Source organism: Rana temporaria, chromosome 7 (assembly GCF_905171775.1).
Source record: "Rana temporaria chromosome 7, aRanTem1.1, whole genome shotgun sequence".
NCBI classification, from domain to species: Eukaryota; Metazoa; Chordata; class Amphibia; order Anura; family Ranidae; genus Rana; species Rana temporaria.
The window spans coordinates 129064971-129084347 of NC_053495.1; the positions used below are offsets into that span (position 1 = coordinate 129064971).

The 19377-nt window shown below is 42.2% G+C and overlaps 1 protein-coding gene across 2 annotated transcripts in view; it reads left to right on the top strand.

The window, feature by feature from the left end:
* TLCD4 (TLC domain containing 4) overlaps positions 1–19377 on the top strand; it is a 147337-nt gene that overhangs the window by 126700 nt on the left and 1260 nt on the right. For both annotated transcript variants that reach the window (XM_040359970.1, XM_040359971.1), the window contains exon 6: positions 10886–10959. In XM_040359970.1, coding sequence (XP_040215904.1) covers positions 10886–10959 — 74 coding nt within the window. The remainder of the gene's footprint in view (positions 1–10885; positions 10960–19377) is intronic.

Here is a 19377-nt window from a genome sequence, read left to right on the forward strand (position 1 = left end):
CTCTATTATAACTTGACTCCCAGTTCTCCATATATACACCTTTCAGTTAATATTCCATAGACACGATGGGCCAGATTCAGGTACCTGCGCCACGGGGTATCCCGTTTACGTTACACCGCCGCAAGTTTTCAGCGTAAGTGCCTGATTCACTTACCTGTAAACTTTCAGGGGTGTATCGTAAAGACGTCCGGCGCAAGTCCGCCTAATTCAAATGGGGCGTGTACCATTTAAATTAGGCGCGCTCCCGCGCCGAACGTTCTGCGCATGCTCCGTTCGCAATTTTCCCGACGTGCTTTGCACGAAATTACGGCGCCCCGACGTGTTTGTGAATGGCAATGTGCGTAGCGTACTTACGCCGAAAAAAAATTAAAATTCGAAGTGGGAATGACGGCCATACTTTAACATGGCTGGTGTAAAGTTAAGCAATGAAAAAGATTGCTTAACTTTGCGACGGGAAAAAACGACGTTACGCACGCGAGTAGCTTTGTGGATCGCCGTAAAAGCTAATTTGCATACCCGACGCAGGAAAACGACGCAAACTCCACCCAGCGGCGGCCAAAGTATTGCAGCCTAAGATCCGAAGGCGTACGAAGCCGTAAGCCTGTCGGATCTTAGCCAAAAGCCGTCGTATCTTGTTTGTGAATCACAAATTAAGATACGAAGTGGCAAATTTGAAAATACGCTGGAGTATCAGTAGATACTCCGGCGTATTTGTTCTGTGAATCTGGCCCAATGTGTATTTCCTCCCACCACCAACACACTCATGCGCTTACCTCCAGATATAGGCCTGACAATAATTCAGATCAAACACACTTTCCCCTCTCCAGGACTGTACTCTAGTTCTATTCCATTGAAGCGTCTTTCCACACTTTTCCTCCCATGGACACTTAGGACAGTGTAGACTACATCCACTTTAATTAGGTGCATGGCCCTTTAAGAGATCACAGTTCCTGCAAACAAGCTCACACAACACAGGGTTCTATATAGTTGTAAAATATAAAACTAAAAAGCAATGCACTTATAAGATAACAGACAGCTGGCCACGAACTCCCATGTCACTTCTGGTTTCAGCAAATACATCACCTGGCTCCGCCCTATGCGTGTTGTCACTGTCACATGACTTGCTCAGGGGTACATGCTTAGTATATTGTGGGAACACAATTGGTCTACAGCCACTCATAATTACTATTTACATATTACTCATATCACTCAGAAGGGAGTATATACAGTAGGTAGTGCATGATTGTAATATTATTTACTATTGAACCATTAGTGATGGGCAGCTTTACTGGGCAGTAGTTGGTGGTGAGGCCAGGCTCTTGACCATGAATGAGGGGTTCATATTTGCATACCAGTGTCCAGATACAGGGATTTAGGACACCAGAACACTGAATAGAAAAGCTTACTGGAGGTGCAATTTTGCTTTTTTATTTTACAAAAGGCTTACTTTTAATAAATGCAAAAGGGATCATTTCTTCTTTTGCAGGATGTATATGTTTTATTTTAAACCTATTTAGATGTTTTTTTTTTTAATACAATAGATATTATCATTACTTTTTTTTTTACATTTTAAAATTAAAGTTATAATATTTCTCACTACAGTCACGTGACAGTGACTATCTAATATTGTTATTATTATATCATCCAGCAGTGAACAGAAAACATTGCTTAGTTATTGGGGTGTAATATGGCTGATATACAGATACTGTTGGAAAGTATTTCCAAAATAATTAAGACTTTTCAAAATCAGCTGCTATATTTCTTGTTACGATTTGTATAGCTACATGAGAACCACGATAAGTAATAATCTACAGGCTATTGCTCCCAAACTTCCTACTCAAGGGCAATGACTTTAAAGATGTAGTTCTTTTCACGGAGTTATAATTAATTAAGCTAAACTCAAAGCAGCTGCAGTGAATAACCTATTGGTTTTAGTGAATAACCCATTCGTTCTTTATCTGCCTTGAGGACTTGGGCAGCGGCATATCCTCCAAATTTATTGGTTTGTGACTCCTTATTCTAGACTAGTCTATTTACAGCATGTGAAAAACCTCCAGAGAAGCACAGCACTTTATTTAGTATTTTTACAAACAGAGGAAAGGCTGAAAGATCAAGCAAGGATATGATATACAGTGGAACCTCGGATTGCGAGTAACGCGGTTAACGAGTGTTTCGCAATACGAGCACTGTATTTAAAAAAATCCTCTGTTTGCAGGATTCAGTCCAAAGCGGTGTGCAGTACCGCATTTGGCCTGGGGGGGCAGAGCCGAATGGCGCCTATCGCCGTTCGGAAATGCACAAAAAGGCCCAAGAACAGCTAGGCTGACCTCGGCAAACCTCGGGAACTGAGTCTTTGCGAGATTTGCCAAGGTCAGCCAAAGGTGTCCTCGGCCTCTTTGGCGCCCCCCACCTCTGGCTGCATGCAGTATTACATGCCATTGAAGTCAATGCGGAACAAATTATTTTCGTTTCCATTGACTTCAATGGGGAAACTCACTTTGATATGCAAGTACTTCAGATTACGAGCATTCTCTAGGAAAGGATTATGCTCGTAATCCGAGGGTCCACTGTATAAGAGTCCTCAAAAAGTCACTAGATCATTAAATCCACCAATGTCTTCCTGAAATTGGAATACAATATTTTTCTAGCCTTCGTCATTAAAAGAGATTTAAAGTGGTTTTAAAGTTAAAACTAAAAAAAGTTTTTTACCTTAAAGCGGGAGTTCACCCAATGATGTTTTTTTTTTCTCTTTTCCCCTTAGATGGATGCTAGTTTTGTCTAGGGGAATCGGCTAGTTGTTTTAAAATATGATCCATACTTACCGTTTTCGAGATGCATCTTCTCCGTCGCTTCCGGGTATGGGTCTTCGGGAGCGGGCGTTCCTTCTTGATTGACAGTCTTCCGAGAGGCTTCCGACGGTCGCATCCATCGCGTCACTCGTAGCCGAAAGAAGCCGAACGTCGGTGCGGCTCTATACTGCGCCTGCGCACCGACGTTCGGCTTCTTTCGGAAAATCGTGACGCGATGGATGCGACCGTCGGAAGCCTGTCAATCAAAATAGGAACGCCCAGTCCCGCAGCCCATACCCGGAAGCGGCGGAGAAGATGCATCTCGTAAACGGTAAGTACAGCTCATATTTTAAAACAACTAGCCGATTCCCCTAGACAAAACGAGCATCCATCTAAGGGGAAAAAGTGTTCTGTACGGGTGAACCCCCGCTTTAAAGTAGAAGTCCATGCTAACACTAAAATCCCTGCATCTATACACACCCACGATCTAACTCCAAACTATTTAGCCCTGTAAATAAAAATTGAGTATACATATGTATCAAGGGGTTCAATTCCGTGTTACATTTAATCATTTATTGACAGGTTCATTCATATATTTACCCTTCAGATTTGTGGAAGTAAGTACAATAATTAAAACAACACACCAGTAGTATAGTAATAAAAGAGATTTACTTAGCTTTTATTAAAGATAATAAAATACAGATAAATACAGCATATTCAATCCAGGGGAGTCACAATCTCATTAGAAATGAGATACCTGGAGGCGACAGTCAACTTCATTCAGACTTTCTCTTCTTCAGTCCTGAATCAAACTCAAACTCAATCCCTAGCCTCCCAGTTATATACAGTATATGGCAGGGGAAACAATAGCTATAACTGGTGAAAAGAAAAGGTCAAAGGTTCCCAACTTCCCATAGCATAATGAAACAGATGTCTCATGCATTCAGCATGTTGTATGTAGATAGAAGTGATTTACTTATACACCAACATAAAACTATTACTACGTTTCTTGTAAATCAATAACTAAAATGAATTATGAATATAGACACGTACTACAACATACCTTTTCTGAAGCTGATCCGACCCGATCCAACGCTGAGCTGTCAGCCGAGGCTTCGCTGTGCAGGGGGGTGCAGAGGACACGTCCGACAAAGGAAACCCCATAGTAACTCTATGGGGACGTCACTTCCCATTCAATTCACAGCCGTTGTTGGCCATGTCCTCTGCAGGGCTTCTGCCGCTGGAGATCGGGTCGGATCGGCTTCAGAAAAGGTATATATGCTCATATTGTCTTTACAGGGCTAGATGGGTTAGTTTAAGATCATGGGTGTCTAAAGATGAAGTGATTTTAGCTTTAGCATGGACTTCCACACCACACCCGCAAGATGTAATAGAAGTCTATGGCTCAGTGCAGCTAAACCACAGGAAAGCCACAGGTGCACTGCTCTGCAGTGCACTACACTAAGTGGAGCTAATTTTTATAAGAATGTGTCTGGTTATTCAAATTCTTATGCAAGACTGGTTCTTTTTAAGTGAGGTTTAGATCACCATGCAAATTTGTTCCAAAATTCTTAACTTGGGTGTATGGCTGTTGAAGACCTGATTTGGTCTTGTAATAGGTAATACACATGGGCACTTTCCATGTGTCTGTCATGCATTTGCACTGAATTATGTTCACTGCCAGTACAGCTTTAGCCCTATATAAAAATATATCTTGTATAGCAGGGCTCAAAATTTCAAGTCCTGAGCTACTAGCCAGGCCTCAAGAGTTACTCGCCACCAGTTGCCCCACCTAATTCATAAACTGCCCTGCGCCTAATTGCACCCGTAAACACCCCCTCGTAGATTATCTCATGGAATGACAATGTTTTATGCAGAATCACGTTACAAAATTAAATATTACCAACAACAACTTTAACAAAATGGGACAGGGCACTGGGGGCAGACCAGAGGGACAGGGCACTAGAACTGGGTCTCTTGCCCATTCTCTTGCTGTCTCCTCTGCAACTCCCATCCATCCTCTCTCTCTCTCTCCCATTCATCTCATCATCAGGAGCCTGTGTGTGCGGCTCCACACTTGCATGTCCCCACTTCCCCCTTTTATTCAGGCTGGCAGAGAGGAGAGGAGCTGCAGCACAGCGGGAGGGAGTACAATCCAGCGCTGAGATCCACACAACTGCACAGCCATTGACACCATAGCACAGCGCACACTGACAGCGCACAGCACACATTGAGACCAGTCTGTTCACAGTGCTCAGGCTAAACTTACATAGAGCACAAGGAGAAGAAAACTGCACAAACTAGAAGGCTGCCGCTCTCATGTCAGGGCAACTCTCAGTGAGCGCTGCACCGGAGTGGTAATTTTTGCAATCCTCCACCTCACTTATTACTTTCTGCTCTCCAGCTACATTGGTCGGGGCCCGGGGGAGGGGGGCAGGCTCAGAGAGGTCATACTGTTAGGTCCCATGGCTTAATGAGAATTGTAAGGAGAGCACCTGTGTACTGCTCTGCCTGTGCGCGGCTCAACAGACTACTTTTCCCGAGCATGCACCTTTCCTCTTCGGCCGCCAATCTCATCAGGACTCTAAGTATAGGCACAGATTGGAGGGAGATTGGTCATGCATCCCTGTCATCACTCGCCCCCAGCTTAAATCCACTCGCCAAATGCTAGTAGGCGAGTGGAAATTTTGAGGGCTGTTGTATAGTACTGGCGAAGCTATGTTCTTTATTCTCTGTGTATAATGGAAGTGATTTCTCACTATGCATTCACTTGTGAACTCCTGCACAAGACTACTCTTTGCAAAAACGCAGTTGGTTTTGCCCCCCACAGCATGCACATTCGTTAAATAAATTATTGGACAATAATTCCAACATGTTAAATCTCTAGTGACGCTGGTCTTTCTAGGTCTTCTTATGGTCTTCAAGGTTCTTATGGAGCAAAAACTATTGTTCATACTCCATAAATTGGGGGAATATTTTACAATAACAATAAACTTTGGTGGGTTTTGGTCTATTATGCCTCATACACACGACCAGTTTTCTCGTCGGAAAAACTGCCATGAGAGCTTTTGGCGGGGAAAACTGCCCGTGTGTATGCTCCATGGCAGTTTTCACGACAGGAAAACCGCCGGGAATCCAGACGGGGAAAAATGAGAACATGTTTCCTTTTTTTCCCGCCGGGATTCCCAGCGGTTTTTAACCTGCCAGTTTACCTATGGGGAAAGCCTGCGGGGGAACATACACATGGCCGAGATTCCCGACCAAAGCTCTCATGGCAGTTTTCCTGTCGGGAAACCCAACTGTGTGTTGGGGGAAAGACTGACCAAGCAGGTTCTCGGTTTTTCCCTCGGGTTTCCCGGCAGTAAAAAGTCAGCCGGAAAACCTGTATGTGTGTACGGGGCATTACCGATTAATGAGCAGATTAGTGGGAGGAAGAACAAGTGGGGAACAAAGTTTTATAGCTATGCAAGTAGTTCTAAAGCAGAAGTTCACTTTTGGATGTAAATGGGACATCACCGTAATGGTCAATAATATGTTTTCTGAAGTATAATAAACCTGTTGTACGTAAAGGGATAAAACAGTGTGCTGGACAAAACAAAGTTTTAAGTACATTGATCAACCTACTATTACTTAAGCATTTACTTAAGTAGTAGAATGATTAAAATGAATATTTATTTGTTTTTATATGTTAATCAGCATCATGGTGAATAGAATGCAATGTACATCTATCTATTTGACTTATATGGAAAATTTGATGTTGTGGGACAGAACAGCAAAATCATTTTTAAAATTTTTCACTGGAACAGCTACAGACTTTTTTTCTGATCATGTTGGCCAATATTATGAATTCTAATAAAGATATGATTACATTTTGCAGATAGGAATTGTAGACAGGCAACCATTACAAATTGAATTTCCTTTTGGGCACAAAAATAAAGGCCTATCGGAACAGAATGTTGGTTGCAGTAATTTTAATTCACTACACTGCACTGTCTGATAATATCTCATTGTAAGAATGAAGATTATTATTTCACTACTCTGTTTTCTTTATATCAAGAAAAGTGGTCAGAAGTGGCACCTACAAGGCTTTCTTCACATAACTAAAAAAAATAAAAAATAAAATATGTTTCCATTTTTCTTGTGCAATAAAAAATAGATTAATGAAACCAGGTTATTCTTTTCCATGTTTTCAGATACTTACCATTGCTTAAAAGAGCTGATTGTTTGAACAGCTTGTCACCTTGATGACTTATTAAAGGGATTTTTCACAGTTTTATGAGGTAGAAAACCCTTCCATCGGTGGAGTGATTGTGACTAGCAGTTTCAGTATGTCAGCAATCACCTCCAAATGTTCTATCAACCTTGACCTTGCAGGCGTACAGCAAAACCCGCTAAAATAGGCTGAATCTGTGTTGTGCCAGAGAAGATCCTAGCAGCTCTTGAAAACAGTTGAAGGGATGCACATGGTATTACCTTTGTCAGTGCTATATTTAAACATCATATACCCATATAAACAAATGTCATATAGACAAATGCTAGTTCATACTGTATGAGGAACGGGACCAATTTGTAGAAATCCATTCCTTTTGTCATATAACTACAAAAAGCCAAAACAATGACACAGTATTGGAAGAAGCTTGTGCGTACTTTATGTACACCTATTGTTGTAAAGTATAAACTATCAAACAAAAGATATAAGAGTCAACTGCAAGTTGTCTGAGATACATGGTCATTTGACTCCTCTAAACTGCCCCAGCTTGCAGTCCATCTGCCATAGTTTTACACCAGACAATGGGAAAAAACCCTCATTTGTATACTCCTTTAATATATGCTGCTCATGAATAATGCTGCCGTCTAGGCACAAACCTGTGTGTATAAAACTTGTTATGTCCTGATCTCTCCTTTTAAAAAATGCTAGCTGCCTGGTTGCCATTGCTGATTTTTTCTATACTTTCAGATAATGGTCCAGAACAAGTATGCAGAGTTCTGTTTTTGTTGCTACACAAAAGAAAGGGTAGCACAATAAACCTTTGATTGATTAAACATAAACACACACACTCACATGGTTAAAAGGATAAAATGTAAGCACACCAGTGTAAAAGGGCCCTTACTGTGGAGGAGTGGGTTTTAGGCTGAATTGCTGAACCGGCTGAAATTTCGAACCAATAATGGGAAGGCTGAATGTACCAAGTTGATTGTTCAATCAATCTTGGGTACAACCAGCCTGCCAGATTTGCTTGCGATTATCACAGGTTGCTATAGCCCACTGATGGCAAACCTTGGCACTCCAGATGTTTTGGAACTACATTTTCCATGATGCTCATGCACTCTGCAGTGTAGTTGAGCATCATGGGAAAGGTAGTTCCAAAACATCTGGGGTGCCAAGGTTCGCCATCACTGCTATAGCCGCTGTCTTTTCCCAGCTTCCCCTGCCCCCAGGGAGCAGACAATGGTTGGACAGGAGGGATTCCCCTGTCAACACTGTCTGTGTTGATGGAGGGAATCATTCACATTTCTTTCCTGAAACCCGTGTATGGCCTGCCTAAGTCAGGTGGAAAGGAATGATTATAATCAGAGCACTGATGAGAGCTCTGGAGTGCTGGTGAGGCTGATAATGACCTTTTATAACCTAGAGGTCCAACATCTCTGAAGCCTCGTACACACAACCGTTTTCCTCTGCAAAATCCATCAAGAAAAATGCTGGCAGAGCATTTTTACAGAGAAAAACGGCCGTGTGTATATTTTTCATTGAGAAAACTGTTGTGGATCTCAACAAGAAGAAAAGAGAACATGCTCTCTTTTTTCTCGTCGGGAGTCTCAATTTTCGTCGTGTTTCTCATCGGGCTGGTTTACGATGAGAAACACATTCGTGTGTATGCTTAGAAACCCGCGCATGCTCAGAATAAAGTATGAGGCCTCGTACACACGACGGAGGAACTCGGCGGGCGAAACACATTGTTTTCCTCGTCAAATTCTTGTTAGGCTTGTCGAGGAACTCGACGAGCCAATTTTCTCCATTCCCGTCGAGGAAAAAGAGAACATGCTTTTTTTTTTGGCTCGTCGAGTTCCTCGACAGTTTCCTCGCTGAAAAATGTACACACGACCGGTTTCCTCAGCAAAAAAAATCTCCCACCAAGTTTCTTGATGGATTCTGCCGAGGAAACCGGTTGTGTGTGTACGAGGCCTGAGACGGGAGCGCACCTTTCCTAAAAGTAGCATTCGTAATGGAGATATCACATTTGTCACGCTGTAACAGACTGAAGCGCGAATCGTGTCTCACCAAACTTTTACTTAACACGCAGTAACATGAGATTAGCAAAAGCAGCCCCAAGGGTGGCGCCAGTGGAATCGAACTTCCCCTTTATAGTGCCGTCATACGTGTTGTACGTCACCGCGTTTGAGAACGATGAGATTTCGTCTTGACAGTGTGTATGCAAAGAAAGCTTGACAAGATTCTAGACAAGCCTGACAAGAGACTCGTCGAGGAAAACGACATTTCATTTACGACGAGATTCTCTGTTTACTGTGGAGGAGTGGGTTTACATTAAGGTAGAAAGGAGTGATTATAATCAGAGCTCTAGAGTGCTGGTGAGGCTGGTATTGACTTCCTATAACCTAGAGGTTCAACATTTCTAACATGGCAGCCGGATCAGGTGGTAGCCGGGCCAGTGTTCTCCATATGTCTCTCTTTCCTTAATTGGATCATTCCCAACAGTGACAGCAGGATTTTACACTGCACATCTGTGTTTCCTGCTGAATGCTCAGGTTAAGATATACCAGAGATGGGCTGCCATGTCTCTAGCGGTTGTGGGAGACAGTTTTTTAGAATGCATTTTTTTCCTTTTACCCATGTGAGTGCAATCCTGTTGTGTATTTTTATATTCACTCAATTAAGGGTTAATTGCACTAGGTTGTGCTTCCCTTACTTTTATGTCTTGGATTCAGATTGTTTGGAAGCCCTTGTTGGACAGTTCAATGGATAGCTGCATACACACTGGCACACCCTTATGCCCCGTACACACGATTGGTTTTCCGGTGGTAAAAAGTCTGCCGGGAAAACTGAGGGGAAAGCCGAGAACTTGCTCGGCAGCTTTTCCCCCCTACACTCGGCTGGTTTTCCTGGCAGGAAAACTGCCATAAGAGCTTTGGCCTGGAATCCCGGTCGTGTGTATTCTCCCCTGCAGTGTTTCCCCATAGGAAAACTGCCGGGAAAAAGACCGTCGGGAATCCCGGCAGGAAAAAAGAAAACACGTTCTAATATTTCCCGTCCGGATTCCCAGCATTTTTCTTGTTGGGGAAAACTGCCATGAAGCATACACACGGCCAGTTTTCCCGGCCAAAACCTGTCATGGCAGTTTTCCCGACGGGAAAACTGGTCATGTGTACGAGGCATTATTGTTTCCTTTTTGGAGTCTATGCTCTACACTGCTATACCTCAATGCACACGAGGGATATATTTGATTTCTGTTTTGTTTTTTTTCTGACTTTCCTGATCTGCATACTTGTTCTGTCTCAGTAATTCAGAAAGTATTGAAGCCAGAGGGACAGGATAACAAATGAGTCACTAGCATGTTCAGAAGATCAGAAGTGGCAGTTCCCATATTTCCCTTACGACAAGTTAAAGTGGAATTACATTGCATCTGAGCACCACAAAGCAAAAATTATGTATGACATCATTTGCCTAGGCAAGAAACCAGGAAGAAACTGAAGAAACGTAAATAAATAAAAAAGAAAAAGTAAATATAATATACTTTAAATATAATATCTATTTACTATATCTATTTACTATTGCTAGCAGCATAATGATTACAAATAGTCCATGTTGATTGAGCGAGTGAAGTTCTACTTTGTGGCAAATATGGTTATGACCCCTTCTAGTCATAACTTTGTGCCGCAAACCTCGGTTGTATCACCTCGTGGCAGAAAGTGGAAAACTCCTAATAAATAAAAAGGGAAATACTCATGTTGCGATAACTACTGTGTTGTTTCCCCCCCTTGATAACTTTATTTTGTAGGTAAAGGAATTTGTCCAGCAACTCTGTGCTATCCTGTTTCTTGTTTGTAATAATTATTATAACCATCAATTCACTTTCCAGGGTGAAGGAATGTTGCCATATTTTGGTAATTTCCGACTCCTAGCTGAATTCTCCACACCTTTTGTCAATCAACGGTAGGTGAAACAATTCAAATTGTAATGTTATCTGTATAGTTCTTATTTCAAGCAGTATCAAAAGCCAAAAGAAAACATTTATTATATTGCAGCTTGCTAAATCCCAGATGTGATGTGTTGTGACTGCATTTGTTTTCTTTCTTATGCTCTCTTTCCCCCGACTTGTTCATTTCCTGACTTGTTCATTCCCCGACTTAGTTGGGGTAGGCGGTACACTTTGGTGGGGGTGGGTCAGCCTCGCCCCATGACATTTGACCTCTAGGAACCCGCCTTCTGACCTTTGACCAATTCCTGAGTCCTAGCCGTATTCTTCAATGGGAAACCCTAACCTTTAACCCTAACCCCAACTCTGAGGCCCCATACACACGAGAGGATTTATCCGCAGATACGGTCCAGCGGACCGTATCCGCGGATAAATCCTCTCGAGGATTTCAGAAGATTTCTATGCGATGGCGTGTACACACCATCGCATTGAAATCCGCGCTGAAATCCTCTGGCGATGACGTGTCGCGCCGTCGCCGCTATTATGACGCGGCGACGGCGCGACGCTGTCATATAAGGAATTGCACGCATGCGTCAAATCATTACGACGCGTGCGGGGAATCCCTTTGGACGGATGGATCCGGTAAGTCTGTACAGACGAGCGGATCCATCCGTTGGAATGGATTCCAGCAGATGGATTTGTTGTGCATGTCAGCAAATATCCGATCTGCTGGAATCCATCCCAGAGGAGATTTCTCCGCGGAAACAGATCCGCTGGCGTGTACACACCATAGGATCTATCCGCAGAAACCCATTTGCTGGGATTTATCTGCGGATGGATTCTATCGTGTGTATGGGGCCTTACCCTAATCCTCTAACCCTAACCCTAATGCCGCGGACACACCATCACTTTATGTGATGAAAAAAAATGATTAAAAACGTCACTTTAATTGACCGTGTGTGGGGGAAAACGTCGTTTTATGTCTTCTAAAAAACGACCCAAAAAAATTGAAGCATGCTTCAATTTTATGTGTCGTTTTTCAAAACGTCAACTTTTACTTCACAGAAATTGACCGTGTGTAGTAAAAAACGTCGTTTAAAACAATGTTTTTTCACCCGCGCATGCCCAGAAGCTACTTATGAAGCAAGCTTCAATAGAAAAAGTGGTGAGAACGTAACCTCGCTTTGCTAGAACATTGTGAGAAAAACGATGGTGTGTAGGCAACTTCGTCTTTGAAAATTGAAGTTTCAAAAACGTCATTTTTTACTTCACAGAAAATGTCATTTTTTTTCATCACATAAAGTGATGGTGTGTACAAGGCATTAGTCCTAGCCTTATTCTTCAATGGGAAACCCTAACCCCTAACCCTTAAATCTTCAGACTGGCCAGTAAGTCTGTTATTTTTCAAAAGAACAAGCTCTCTTCCAGATGTAGCATTTGACATGGCTGAGAAAAACGACTTAACACTGACAGGGGTGCTTACAGTGATCAGCTTTTATCTATTCATGTAAAACCTTTATCCCAAAAGAAAAAAATGGTGCTGTAACTGAGTGTAAAGTATTAGCTGGAGTTTGGCTTCACTCTTTCATCCAGAGTGTGGGCAATCTAATACAGGAGATGTGCTACTGGCCAGATAACCATGTAAAAACAGAAGGGAAAAGAAAAATAGTGCAGTCACCGCATCTAATGATTGGTAAGCTGCAATATATTGTATTATATGTTTTGTTTTGGGTTTAATACTGCTTTCAGGTTAGATAAAAGTTCATATACACATTAGACCTGGCCTAGTCAAATTTATCTAAGGTTTGGCAATCACGGCCTAAACTGTAAATCAGCAGTTTTGTTGTAGCATCTATGTCGCTTTCCTACTCAGAATATAAATGTTATCACATACATCGGCCCCCTTTAGTAGCACAAGCTGCTTAATCTGCATTTACAATTGGTGGGACATAGTGATGTTAGGTCTAAACCAGGGGTCTCCAAACTTTCTAAACAAAGGGCCAGTTTACTTGTTCTTCAGACTCTCTGGGGGCCGAAATGTGGCCAGTGTGAGTAGAAAATGCTTTGGTGTCAATGTGAGAGGACAATCATTGGTATTGGTGGAAGGAATAGTGCCAATTGTTGGTATCAGGGAAAGAAATAGTGCCCCATCATTAGTGGGAGGAATTATGTCATATTTCTGGTGTCGGTGTGAGGAGCAGTCCTTTGTGTTAGGAGGAGGAATAGTGTCAATCATTGATATTAGGGTAAGGAATAGTGCCTCATCATTGGTGTCAGTGTTAAGCCCCATACACACGGTCAGACTTTTTGACAACAAACTTCAAAATGAGTAGGTTTTCAAAAAAATCCCACCATGTGTATGCTCCATTGGACAAACTTTTTTGGTTTTCATCAGACAAAAGTTCGCTCTGCAAACGGACAAACTTTTCGGCAACAAAAGTCCTATGGTGCAAAGTCCTATCAGTTTGGAGACCACTGGTCTAAACAATGAGTTTTTTGACTAGGCCTGTACCTATTCCTAGACCTCCTGCTACCATTTGACCACATCCCTAAAGACTAACAAACTAACCTGTGCCCCCATGCAGTCTAATATGATGGACTTGTTCTGACCCTTTCCCCAGTTGCCAATGTTTCTACTTAAGAGAAAGGGAGTACAAAGCTTGTTTGGCCTTCATCAGAAGATAGTCGAAAAAGAGATGTGTACGGTGATTGTATTAGTGCACTAGTAACAACATTGAGTACTGAACATGTTAATTTTTTATATGTAGTAACAGTTATTTTTATACAAGCTATAAAGAGATACACCCTTCTTGTCCAACCATTGTTTAAAGAACAAGGTCATGTTTTGAAAAAATGTTGGCCTTGCCCCCTCAATACATCCACTGGTGTCAACCCCTCCCCTTTGCGCATGTCTGTACTTACATCGTTCATCACCTATGACCTCCCATGCTGTCTGCAGCCAAGCCATTAAAATTCGAGGACTTTCCCTGTCCGTAACTGGACACTAATGTCCAATAGACTTAAATGGGACCCTCCCCAGCTATATGGGTACATCACATTCATGTCTCTGGGATGTTAATGCGCAGTCATAGGCAGACCAGCTCTAGAGTTTAACTGATTAGGTTGCAGACAAAAGCAGGGAAAGGTATGTATGGACTTGCAAGGAGGAAGGGACACCCAGCCTAGAAAGGGGACTGGCTGAATTTTTCCCAAAACATAAACTTATACTTTAAGCTTTCCTGTAATTTAAATCATTAATGCAAAAAAGGGGTTAGGTATAACATTTAAAAAGAAGAGACTTAAGCCCTGTACACACGACCAGGATTCCTGGCGGTATAAAGCCCTCCGGGAATCCCGGCGGGGAAACCGAGAACCTGCTTGGTAACTTTACCTGTGTACACACGAGAGGTTTTCCGTTGGGAAAACTGCGGGAGAAGCTTTGGCCGGGAATCCCAGCCGTGTGTATGCTCCCTTGCAGTGTTTCCCCATAGGAAAACTGCTTGGTTTAAAACCGCTGGGAATCCCGGCCGTGTGTGTGCTCCCTCGCAGTGTTTCCCTATAGGAAAACTGCCAGGTTTAAAACCGGCAGGAAAATAGAGAGCAGGTTCTCTATTTTCCCGGCGGGATTTCCAGCAGTTTTCCTGTCGGGAAAACTGTGAGGAACCATGCACATGTCCGGTTTTCCCGGCCAAAAGCTCTCCCCGCAGTTTTCCTGGCAGGAAAACCGGTTGTGTGTACGAGGCTTTAGTACTAAAGAGACCCTGTCCCTAACCGGTTCCTATCAATAAAAATATTGTCATAAGTATATATTTTATTGATGTTATTCACCTGTAAAAGCATATCTTGTGTAGACCTTCAGAAGTCCTGAGACTGCTATAGGGCACTGCCATCTTTGATGTGATGTTAGCAGCCCCAGGGATGTCACTAATGTAATACTCTATAATAATCCCCCTCGCTCCTCCACTGGCATCCACTATAAAGTTTGTGGGGATGTGGGGGGACGGAGATGCTGGGCCAGCACAGACAGTAACTAGACACTTCGAGAAATGGAGGGGGCTATGATGTGGAAGAAGGGAGAGGACTGTATTATAGAATTGACTCTCTTGGGGTAGTCAAACTTTGTAGTAAGTTCAAAGGCATATTGCAACTTAAAAAAATTCATTTGTTAAAATTAGGGCTGTTACTGATCAACATTTTTGTGTTCGATTAATCTTTTTTTTTTTTAATTGATTAATCAACTAATTTTGATCGATCAAAAAAATTAAAGATTAATCGATGAATTAAAAGTTAATTTCCACAGCCCTAGTTAAAATAATAAAAAAAAAGCACTGCAATTAAGCATTTAAAATACAAGATAACGATTTTTCTGTACTTTTACCTGCACTTTTAAATTGGTGACAAGGTCTCTTTAAATCTCAGCAAACGTGTATAGCTTTCCCGTACAGACCATTCTGCTGCTACTGTTAATTTGGGAATTCCACAGACTTTACTTCTAAAGAAGTAATTTTTGTGTGCAGTCTGTGCCCCTCCCTATATGTGCATAGCCTATTTAGTCCATGGACCCAAACCCCAACATTGAATCCTGCATCTAGCTTGTCCTAGTAGCTTTTAAGAGCCTAGAGCAAGCTTTTTTTAAATTGTACATGCTGACCTCCTGCCTGTTCAGTATCAATTAAATGCTTTGTAGGCATTGATTGGCCTTGGAATTTTTTTCTAGCATTCCCTAAAATACAATTTATTGGCGAATAAAAAAATAATAAAGGTCATGGCCGGTCTGCTGTAATTTATCGTAAAGATCTTTAAAATTGACTATCTCCAAACCTTTATACAATCTACTACAAAAGAAATATGGAATTGACCTACTTCTTATATGCTTCTTGCCTGTTAAGGTTTTGGTGTTTTTTTGCGATTCCCTTATCCTAACCATGCAGGGTTAATGACTAAAATTATTAAGGCCAAAGGATTAGCATGAGAGAAAAAGGGAGGTATGCATTTGCAGCCTACAGTTTTCTCTCAGCGCAATCTTTAAAAGTATATGCATGCAGAGTTTTATACATTGTTTTTAAGTTTTGCATAGAGTAAATAAGGATGAAGGACCCTTCCAAATTTGTATTGCTGACTTTGCCCCCACTGAGGATGTAGGTTGGGTAGATATTGGTGCCAAGTTGTACAAGCCCCTCTCTGCTTCTTCCTGGATGGAGAACCCACCTGCCTGCCTTTGTCGCTGCTATATTGGACACATGTCTCCAGGACAGAGGCCTGCTTACACATTCCCAGACTGAAGCCCAACACTTGGAATAAAGGAATGTCCATACTCAGATGCATTTCCAGTACTTTACTGCAACTTCATGATTTTCCCATAACACATCACAGTCAACATACTTGCTATTAGAACCTTTGGTGCAGAAGCCATTAGCATGATTAGATATTTTGTAGCAGTCATAGGCATGCGCACTTAGGGCACACCCTAATCTCCCTGTGCGGCACAGATTGCCCTTGCTGCCCCCCCCCCCCATGTCCCCTCTGCAGCACTGCTGGCTTCCCTCCTCTACAGCAGAATACTGCGGCAAATCGTTTCAGGATGGAGAGCGGGGAAGGGTCCAGTAAATGTAAGTTACCATTCCCTTCCTTTTCTAAATAAACACACGTGATTGGTACCGATCACTGTGTTCATTCATAACTGAAACTATGCTTCAGTTTGTGAATGAACAGGAAGGTGCTCAGCACAGAGCACTTTCTATTTACTCCTTGTCCGGTGCGGCTAAGTTTGCAGAGAAAAGGACTGGGCAATCTCTGTTCTCAGTCCCTTTTTTGTCTCTAAAGCGAGAGGGTTTGAGCTCTGGGGTGCATACCCTAATGCAATAGGTTGCACACACCTATGGTAGTAGTCTTTCCAGTGCAGAGCACAACTCACATTTAAGCTATCTTCCCCTCTACTTCTCTGCTAGGGAGCACCACAACGTTGGGACCACTTCCCATATAATAATTCCTCAGCCTTAGGCTATTCATCAACAGTTACAGGACCAACAGATGAGGGTTAGGGGTGACAAGTTTCTTCAATTATTATACCAATCTTTTCAAAATGTCCCTTCTATAGCTTTGCACAGCTGGACAAGCTTCCTGATTACATCTATTCCCAGATTTCAGCTACTTCTCACATTAGACCCCCAATGTCATCTGCACCCACTACAGGCCCTGCAGAACAAGGTTAGGGAAAGACAGGGCAACTCCAGCTAGTCCTCGCACAGTCTGTACCTGGGGATTCAGGCCTGCAGAGTGCCTTTTCACTCGGCTTGTGTAGGTCTACAGCTTGGAAACACTTGGGTGTCTTGCCCCCATACTCACTCTGATTGACTCAACCCTATCCACAGCTTGCATTTATATGGGCACTAACCTCATCTATGACATAGCAACAGGAGGGATTGAACTTAAAGGGGCACTGCACCTGCCAACAGGGAGATTCACACTCTGTTTGACCTGAGCACCATAATCACTGAGCCAGAAAGTGATGGGAAACCCAAAATTTATAGTTGTCACTAGAACAGGAGGTGAGTGATAACTGTCAATTAGGTGAATTTCCTTCATGAAACAAGAAAAGCTGCTCCAGGTGAGTGAGTCTCTGGTTAATCCCCACACACACTAGCTCGCATGCTGTGTAACGTGAAGAAATAATTCCGGATGGCTGCACTTCCAAAAATCCTTTTATTGAAGCTTCATATGACAAGTGGTTGACAGATGGAGCAGGAGACAAAGAGGTAGACGCGTTTCACGCAAATATCAGCGCTTAGTCATTACCTCAACTAAGTGCTGATATTTGCGCGAAACGCGTCTACCTCTTTGTAGTGACTTCTTGTATCCTTTTGCGCCTCTGAGACAAAAAGTTGAAGAAAATGAAAGCAAAAATTAAACTGATGGGTTTACCCATCCCTACTCTATCTATAACTTTAAAAAATGCTTTTGTTATGCATACACTTTCCCCCCTACCACATTGGAGCCTCATGCTGGGATATGTTTATAAACATTTTCCCCTTTCAGAGCCACCAGCCAACATTCAGTGCAGCTGGTGGCTCTTAAACCTGATTGTCACTGTCAACCATCTGCTTGGTCCCTGGTAATGTGATCATCAGCTATGACATATTGACCACCTGCAGAAGGAAGGAAGGCGTTATTGAGAAACATGAAAGCCTTCAGCCGCCAGACTTTCAGTCGAGAAACTCAGGAACGCATGCGCCGATGAAGTCAATGGCTCATTGCAAGGGGAATATCTCCTAAACCGTACAGGTTTAGGAGATATTCTTTTTACCTATAGGTAAGCCTTATTATAGGCTTACCTGTAGGTAAAAGTAAAAAAAAAAGGGTATTCAACCGCTTTAAGCTACAGTGCCATATTTTTAATAATTGTAATAAAAAATATATATATATTAATAAAGCATTTTTATATCTATATGGATTTTTCCGCTTGTAAAAGAACTAAAACTGGTGTACCAGACCCTTAACCTGCCTTGTCTGTAGAAACAGAAAAGTTGTTTTCCACCTATCTCACGCATAATGATACCCCCCCCCCCCTAAGATCTATAATGATCATAGGGAATTGTGTCATATATCAGGCATTTTCATTCGACATCTTTCCTATATATTTGTGTAACAGTACGCATTACTAATGCTATCTATTTTAGTTCTGGCAGTTTATTGACAACTGTCTTATTTATATGTAAAAACAATAGATAGGGAGCAACTGAAATGTCCAATAAATATTGTAGTAGCGCTTTTGTTCTTGTTGAAATGAACAAACTTCCTTGTGCATTAATCTTCATAAAGGAAATCAATAGAAAATGCGATGAGAGCGAGGCGCTCAAAAGTGCAGTTCATTAGTGACAGCGATGCAAGAATCTTCTTCACAGTCCACCGTTCACCCATATAACACCACGTGAACACAGGAAGCCCCTCTCGGGGATGCACTTACCCCAAGGATAAGTATATAATGCCTTGATATCACAAAGACCTTCCTTCTTCCTTTTGAACCTCCTTACACCGTCATACAGGGCGCATATATAGATAGGATCCAGTGGACTCATGCAAACAACAACAGAAAACGCACTATTGCGTGATATTGTTTCAAACTTTATTGTTCCACATGTGCCCCCCTCTCAATATATACGTACTCTGTACAATTTCCAATCCAGCAGAATAAAAGTGCGTGTGCTTCAGTGCTCGTTATTAAAGAGACCTAAATACCGATCAGGGCAGCCGTCTGTATGATAACAACCAAAACTTCTGGGTATCGCTCTATGGAGCGCAAACGTCACTTCCTGGTATAGCGTAGAGACCACGAACTGACGCGTTTCGTCACTTCCGGACTTCGTCCTCAGACGAAGTTAGTTGCTCTCTATTTATTGTTTTAACATATACTTTTATAACTTAAGTGGCTGCTATAT